The sequence below is a fragment of the Opisthorchis viverrini genome (genome assembly GCF_000715545.1).
Source record: "Opisthorchis viverrini unplaced genomic scaffold opera_v5_8, whole genome shotgun sequence".
NCBI lineage: Eukaryota > Metazoa > Platyhelminthes > Trematoda > Opisthorchiida > Opisthorchiidae > Opisthorchis > Opisthorchis viverrini.
The window spans coordinates 1,359,168-1,367,898 of record NW_008751664.1 but is presented as its reverse complement, the minus strand read 5'-3'; the positions used below and the strand labels follow the sequence as shown (position 1 = coordinate 1,367,898).

Here is an 8,731-nt window from a genome sequence, read left to right as displayed (position 1 = left end):
CACACCACGTGACAATTTTTGACGGAATCGGTGAATGACGCATCTTTATAAGGTTCGAGATTTAAGGTCACGCTAATGGTGTGCTTGAGAGATGATTGGTTGTCAGGTCATCTGGCATGTGTGACTCGTCCTGGAATTTCCGGTCTCGTTGGTGTGCTTTTCTGCCCCCATGACAAGAGCTAGGTTGGTGTCTGAGCGACCTGGCCAGTGGAGGCTAGACAAATTGGGTGGCCAAACAGCCAATCGTCAGCAAGGCTGTGATGAACCTTTGCAGTACGAAACCAAACAAGTCTCATCCCCCTGCTGAGTGCCTGAATCAGTACTGCTGTGTCTCGATAGGGGAAGACGCGGAGAGGGGAACAATATCCAAAATTCTAACAGGAGGTTGGGCGAACGAAAATAAATGGCTACATGTGGTGCATGAGGGGTTAATTCTCGTAGTGTGAACGTAAATTATACCCGAACCCAGGTATGAAGCAGGCCAGGACCTAGTTACCGTTTAGCGTCAATTGGTAGAAAACGGTGTACTGCCATACGCATCGGTCTGAGTTTAATTTACGCACAAAGTTCTGGTGTGTGGCAGTAATGAACAACGTAGCAGGAAGGGGGTTTTAATTGATCTTTTTGTTGTACTTTATGAGAAAGTGTGACACCGGATTTTAGCTTTTGTTTACAGTGCAGATAAAACTTATCGCATCCATCAGACTCCTGTCAAGTTATGTAATCTTCCAAGTTAACCTCTGATGCACAAGTGATTCCATCCTAAGCAGCAGTCGAGGAGGCAAAGACTGTGCGGTTGGTGTATGGTCAACTCGCAAACCATCTGGCAATGGGTTTTCCTTGTCGTTTGGTCATAATTTTTGGCTTGGTTGTTGTGTATAAAATCGGTCAGCTGTAGTACCCTTTCGGTGCCTAGCTGCCATGCCACCAGAAGGAAGCACGACAGCTGGGATACTGCCAGGATACTGTCCAAGCCCAGAGAGGGAAAGTCAAGAGGCAGAGATCGGGTTCGAATTACAGCGCTTCCCGTCAGTAAATTCGCGCTCTAACCACTGAGCCATCTTGTTATGCATTTCCTAGCTCGAATAATCGTTCGTTTCAGAAACAGTATACCAAGCTGCTGGACGGATGACGAAAGAGATTTTTCAGTTTGCTAGTAAACTTTCCGCCACGAAGTTGATGCATCACTGTAAGTGTATGTGCATGTACAGTACTATTCCAACTTCACAAGAGTGATGAAAACTCTCCGACGGATCGTTTCTGGTTTCGTCCATTTATCTGTTTATCAGATGAGTGGAATATTTGAACGTGATTGGATCATTATGTTGGCTACTCCGAATAATTCGGTGCTGTTTACTTGATTAACAGTGATGATACTGATAAAAATGAATGCTGTTTTTAGTCAGTTAGATTAGCCAGAACTAAAGCGGCACAACTAAACTTTCGGACTAGTTTGATTTGTTTTTAAAATCACACGAAATGTTCACCCAATGGAACCGATCATATTATCTACCACAAACAAGCAAGAGTCATAACGCACAGATATCACTGTGGATGGGGCAGAATGTGGGTCCACTTTCCATCAATTCTTGTGCACGAATTTCAGCGGTTTTTGTGCGACTTTCCTGACACGCCGTACTATAATTTTGTCGCTCAAAGCATTGAAATAACCAGGCATGTCATAGATTACTGTGCAGTGGTTTTTCGGTGATTCCTTCAAAAATTCCAAAACGCAGCCAGTTAACAGTGGTCCAGTGAATTTTCGAAAATTATTGATATAAATGCGGTATTGATGGCGAGTTTGAACTCAAGCTGTACTCGTTTTAATCGCAAGTTGTATAAATGCAAACAAGTCTTGTTTGACAATGTTTCAAGGACATTAAAGGAAAAAACGGTATACAAATAGTAATTTCCGGCAAGAATAGGGGTCTTGAAAATGTCGGCTTTTTCATGACTGACAGCCGACTAATTTGTCAAAATATTGGACTATGAATTCAATAGTTTTCTAAGTGTTGCATTTTGCAAGTGGGGCTGTAAAGCCAGTCACTTACTGTGACGTTTTCCACTAAAACTGACAGTTCTGTTTCCACAAACCAAACATCTGGAACGTTTTCTATCAGTTAACGCTAGTCATCGCAATGTATACAGCTTCAATCTGGTGGTATTTAAGCCGATGCTGTCTCATTCGTTGTTTCTCATTTTACTGAAAAAATTTCACCATGGCTGAAGCCTCGCACTAGTTCTCATGAGAGAGCGAAAAATCCACTCATGTACTTTGCAAACTTTTCTTGACCTGCGACTAAGTGAAGTGTTTTCCACTTTCAATGATGCATCCCAATGAACGGAAGTGACCAGGATTCAGTGCGCGCAATCCTACCAGGTGCAAAATTCTACACGCAACAGTCACGTGTATTCTGCCACTTGTGAACGGCTTAACTTCGTCAGAGCGAACTACTTAAAACAAAACAGCGATTTGTTCTGAAAGCCTTTAGCCAATAAACAAACGGAAGTTACTCTCCAATCGTCCGGGGTTGTTTGTCACAAACAAGGTTGAGAAAAAGACTGATAAAGTTGTAAGTTTGCCTAATTAGCTGTGATTACAATCAAATCTACCGTCTCTTGTAATGAAGTGTCGTTCCTTCAAGGTCACCCATCCACAGGTGGTACATAAAATCATGTGCGCAAACTGACCGTTGTAGTTAGACTAAAATCATACTTTCGCGATTTCCTCAACTGGATAGCCTTTTTTTGCTGATGCTTGCAGACGGTCCTGTCGACAAAGACGAATTTGAATTTTGGACGGAAGCGTTGTGTGCTAGTCTCCAAGTAAACTGGAACACTTGCAGCGCATTACTATGTGGGCAACACTGCCATTGCATATGGTCTAATTTGTCGCTCCAAACAATCACTTTTGAGCGAAATACACTGATTTGCAAAACAATTTGGTTTTGTGGGAGATTCACCTGGAATCCAAGAAAGGCGAAGCCGCTCGTAGGCTTTCGAAGAATTTTCAGCAACCTTATGAGCAGTGTATTGCCTATAATCCAACGACTTTTCTCACCTTCCTTTCAGCTAATACGTAGGATAACGATGTCAAGCATGAAATCATTCACATTTCCCTCGCTTTTACAGATGTGATTCTTGGGGTGTACAACTGATAGTCAGGACGCACGTTTGTAAGCATAATTTCATGTTGATGACCAAACTGAACACAGATAAAAGACCTAATGAGGTTGAATACGGAAACTTTAGAGTGACTTTATGTAATGATTGAGTGGAACTCAGGAAATATCAAACGAGATTTCATTCCGAACACCTTCATATGGAGTAGATAAAGCGGCGGATTTGCTCATAGCCAGCTCTTGACAAACGGCTCGGGTAGAGTTCTACTGCATACGATAAGAACATCCTACTGTCAGTGATGTCTTGTTGATCCAGTAGGGGTAAAAGACTTTGCCTTGCTGTTCCTTGTTCGATGTGAAAATAGTTCAGAAAACATTTTCACACAAGAATCGAAAGTGACAGTATCAGGTACTATTCAACAAACAGTAGTGAGTGCAAGTTTATTAATCCGCCTCACCTCTACTCACTATTACTGTAAGTTCAGGAACTATTGTAGCCACAGGCTATAGCATTAAATAAACGTCCGAAATGCTGCAGTATATTGTATATACAATGGACTTCAACTAATGAGCTCCCCAAACAGTAGCACTTTATTCAGGTGCCGTAAGATTGGGTCTCACATTCAGGGGCCAGCCGTACCAGGTGTGTCTCAAGATAAGAGGTACTGGCAGTGGGCTGTCAAGCGGCTTTCAGCAACCATGTGAGTAGTGTGCTATTTCAGGGAAATGAACTGGAGTATCTCAAATAGCGTGTCAGGCAATCTTCGTGCTGTATATTCAGTTGGTGAGTATCGCAAACGGAACTGAACGGAACGGAACGCAATTGTAATTCACTTCAAATCATTCCAAGCTCAAACCGCTAGTTTTTGGAAATATAAATGCGGGCTTGATTTTGAGTGACGAGCTGAACATCTGCGGCAAGGTTCATCAAACGTAACTTTGTTCGCCTAGCCAGGTCACTGCAAGGAGGTAACTAATATTAGTTTGTTTTGGAAGGAATTTTTCTGTTTCGTGAATCAAACAAAGTGACTTGTCTCTGGGTCTGGCTTTTCCTGAAGGGAGTCTCTTCAGATTCGGATGTCTAAAATTGCAAAACCATGACTGCTACTTCTGTAGATTTTCATAACACGGGGCCATTAACTTAAATATCGCATGGTAATATAATATATAAACAACCTGCATAACGGTATAGAAATAACATAGCTTTATGGAGTCTTGATACTAGATCTGTCCCCTGTTGAGTAAGCAACCCATGGTAGGCATTCTTCCTCACACAATCTACTTTTGTCTGGTCACTTACATCCCTTTTTGCTGATTGAGGGCTTTTCAGAAGAGAACTTCCAGAAAAGAGCACTTTGCTCCAAAAAGGTTTCCTCGCAGCCTAAGAAAACTTAGTTTACGAGAACTAAACTCGTTTGCAAATCAATTTGGTTTTCACGAGAGACTCAGATGAATCTCTCGTTTATGATATTCTACAACTGAAGGGCCTTCAGCAAACTTGTGAGTAGTTTTCTTTATGAAAAAAACTCTGTTTACCTTCAGCTGATATGAAAGCTGTACCGACCGACCAAACAAACACATAAGTGGCATTTTTTACTCGGACACCGTAGTCCTCCAGTCTATGAGGGCCACTCCTTACAGGCACAGAACTGGCAGTTTTTTAAATTGGTTTTCATGGATGGTGATGATATGAGTAGGCTCATACAATATGAGTTGGTGAAAAACTTTCAGATACGCGTATGATCATGTGAATGGGGCAAATGATAACAGTAACTATTTATAAGGTTGCTGAAAGCTCTTCAACAACCTCCTAGCGGTTTCGCCTTCATTGGGGCTCATCAAGTAGGCTCAGTCTTTGATTTTTTCTCAAACTTATGTTCCACTTTGAATCCAAAGTGCCCAAGAAATATCAGAAATGAGAAATGCACGTGATCCTCCCTTGAAAACAAAATAGATATGCAGATGAGTGCATTTGTCTCAGGTCATGATGATTTTACGGAGACCAGTTTGTCCCCAAAGCGCGAGTGTGTGTGTGTGTCAACCCATAGTCTAAGGCAACGTAACCAGAAGTCATTCTCTTAATGCCACATCAGTACAACGACCCATTACTTTTGCGGTAAATATACACTCATGTATTTCTGACCGTTGATATATGGGGAAATGAAAATTGCTACAATACGATCAAACGCAAATTCGGATCCAGTCTATTGTTTATAATGTTATTCCAGCCAGCAGTTTCCAGTGGAGGCTTCCCCTAACAAAAGTGTCCTAACTTCTACAATATCAAGGATTTTGGTGAACGAAGTTGGTAATTGCAATTGTTGCAGAGTAAGCAGAATTTGTCACTGTATTAGCCCTAGTGTTTCGCTGCATTTCTATCACCCAAATAGGAGATTGCCACTTGCTTGTACGACGTTCTTCTCTACAGTAAGATAATTGTAATTGATCCTTGTCATTTGTATTGGCACTGGGAGACTAGTGTATTTTTTGTATTGAAATACGTTCCCGTTGTTTTTGTATTTTGTAACATAACGTGATTAAAATAATCGGTCGGCCGAGTACTGTTGTGTTTGAACCCAACAGTCTTCACTGTCTGATTGATAAACTGAGTGATGGACACGTGTCGCGAATGTCTTCAGTACAGCTTCACATAAGCACATCCTATAGTGACCTAGATAAATCGTGTTGAGCTGACGATGGCCGGGAACGTAGAACAACGCAGACGAGTAACTTCTACAATTGTGCCGGTGTTTGACGTTACGTGTACCCGTAATAGTCAAGTATTATTATGCTGGTTTGTGATAAGTTTATGGCAGTCATCACACTCTTCACGTGTCTCAACAATAGATGCCAGCATAACGTGATATGCCTGACCCGACATGACCCCAACTGTTGTAGGTGTGACAGAGTAAATCTTCAGTAGGCGTTCCGAACATCAAGAAAAACACTTTGATGTCATGTGGCTTGAAGTGTTCCAGCTTATTTCTCAAACATTATTTTTATTTTGCTGTTACAAAGCTTGCAAGCAAGAAAATTAAAATGCTGCCTCACTATGAGCTCGAGATGGCTCAGTGGTTAAAGCGCAGATATTATTGACCAGAGGGTCTGTGCTTTGAAGCCAAATTTTTTTTATCTCGACTGCTCCTGTCTAGAATTGGGCAACCTGGCCAACCCTCATGCTTTCTTCGGATGGCAAGACAGCTCAACAGTGAAAGATTTTACGGTGGAACGATTATATCATTTTTAACCGGATAGGTGAATAATCCGAGACGATATGTAAGACCTAGCTCTGCACGTGTAATTTAACACGCAGGTCTACATTAAGATGAATGATCCTCAAAAGAGTTTCACTATTTGACCTGTTTTGATCATTAAATGTATTTCGTTCGTTTCAATGGTTAAGCTGAGTCAGATGTGAACCTCACGATGTGGTTATTTACAACTGGGAATTTTCATCGGAGCTATTCAAGCACATTCTGATAAATGAAGATCAGGAGCAACATAAATTGTGGAATACAGTATTCGTCTCGGTGGTTTTAGGGGGTTTAAATCAACGGGACATTGTTTAACCTGTGAAGTCATAGAGATTTTCAGAACTGCGTCGTAATTCCGCACTGTGGGTAAGAGTTTTTTTTATCGGTATCCCTATCTCATGATCATTAAGTTACGGAGAAAGGCACACCACGATATCAGGAAAGTCATCCATGGAAATACAGTTAGATAGATTGTTTCACAGTACCCGTAACGTCCTCCTCATGGTACACTGCCTGTTCGTAATGTTCTTCTGTCTTGAAGTAGACTGCTGAGTCAGCCAAAGGGTTCATTGTTTGATAGAGCCATTGCGGCGAAGCATCCAAGGACCATAATGTAAGCCGGTAATTATTTTAGTAGGCAAATTGTATGTGTAAGGCGCCATGCAGGTAAACCCTTTTGATTTTGTCTATTCAGTTAGCTTCTAATGGCACTTTATCATGCGCTCTATCCCCGCTTGAGAAACCGACAGCCTATCAACAAACCAATGAATTTTGCGGTTTCCCCTTGTGATGCATTCTGAAAATGATTGATGAGTAAAAGCTAACATCATCATCAGAAGCCACTCGCAATGTCCGCAACGGGTTGTATTCTCACTTTGAGAGTTCAAATAACCGGTTTCAGTAAACGATTTCTATGCACAGAATGGAGTAAATAGACACACCATAACCGTTCTTTGATCAGACAACTGAATACCTCTTTGTCTTTTGCAGAGCGGGAACAACCTATTGATTTGAAAGAAGAAGCAAACAATCAATGGAATTCAAACGTGTCCTATTTTCCAACAAAATGTTTTCCAATCACTCCCAATAAGATATCTGAATTCAAACAACCAATATTTAAAGGCCGAATTATTTCCCCGTGAATTCACAGTTACGTGACTGAGATTAAGAAACAACCTCCTTCTACTTTTGAGTGGAAACAACAATTTTTATACATTCAGATAGTTTATCCATGATTTAAAAAATACATAATTCGGGATTTCAGTGGTCGTGAGAAGTAATCTACGGTAGCAAAGGATCTAATCAGTAGATTATTCCCCTGATAATGTCTAAAACCCATAATAAAAATAAATATTCGTTCAGCTGTAGCACTCTTACGGTGCCTAGCAGCCATGCCACTCACGGAAAGCACGAGTACTAGGATATTGCCAGGTTGCGCCAGCCTAGACAGGAGGCACCAAGAGGCAGACGATGGGTTCGAATCAAGAGCCTTCCGGTCAATAAATTCGCGCTCTAACCACTGAACCATCTCCTCCCACTCATTTAGGGAAGAAAAATGTTTGAAAAACAAACTGTGAGGATAATACCCTCTATTTTTTGGTGTGGTTTGGCATACCATTTTATAACTCTCTCATGCCCGTTGGCTTTGGAGGCAGATACACAAAGGCATCAAAGGCATCTCTCTCTATGACTATATCTTATAGAATGTGTGGTGCAATATGCTCTCCAAGTTTTAAAGCATTCACACTTTGGCGTCGCCAGCTGTTTCGCCCTTTTTCCAATTCATCAGTAAGGTGTAGTCTCAGTTAGTTAGTGGCGATTACTCACCTGTTACTCATCTTATGCCACCAATAATTTCGTTCCATTATATTGTATCCCCAAAATCATTGCAGAAAAATAAACACGTTTGTGGAGATATACAGCTCTCAGTGACTGGATTAGACTTGTGCACTGACTTGTAGAAACACCCTGGTGGAAAAACTTGAAGAATACAGTGGGGAAATTATAGCTGAATTTGGTGTTTTAGCGCCTGTCAGGCAAAACAGTCGAAGTGTTCTGAGATAACCGACATACTCGTTTGGCTACCCTCTCGTCATATCAGCATGTAAATGACAGTCCAGTGATTGGTAAAATGTGGGAAATTGAAGCAGTGATGTCTAGTTTATTCCATAAAGGAACCTGCATATAAAAAAATTAAAGTACGAGGAGCACGCGAAACACACTCGACTGCATATCAGTTTGGTTTTCGCGGGAGACCCAACTGAATCCCTCACATCAAGGGGGCGAAGCCGTTCGTGGGCTGTCGAAAATTTTTGTAACCTTATGAGTAGTGTGTTACGTCTATACAAGGAAAAA

At 41.3% G+C, this 8,731-nt stretch overlaps 1 protein-coding gene across 1 annotated transcript; it reads left to right on the top strand.

The window, feature by feature from the left end:
* Window positions 1-1,235: 1,235 nt before the first annotated feature.
* T265_00789 (hypothetical protein) lies at window positions 1,236-7,899 on the top strand (the record flags this gene model as incomplete). Its single annotated transcript, XM_009164661.1, has 2 exons — window positions 1,236-1,308; window positions 7,739-7,899. The coding sequence occupies 2 exons, from the start codon at window positions 1,236-1,238 to the stop codon at window positions 7,897-7,899; spliced, it is 234 nt and encodes a 77-aa protein (XP_009162925.1).
* Window positions 7,900-8,731: the final 832 nt, after the last annotated feature.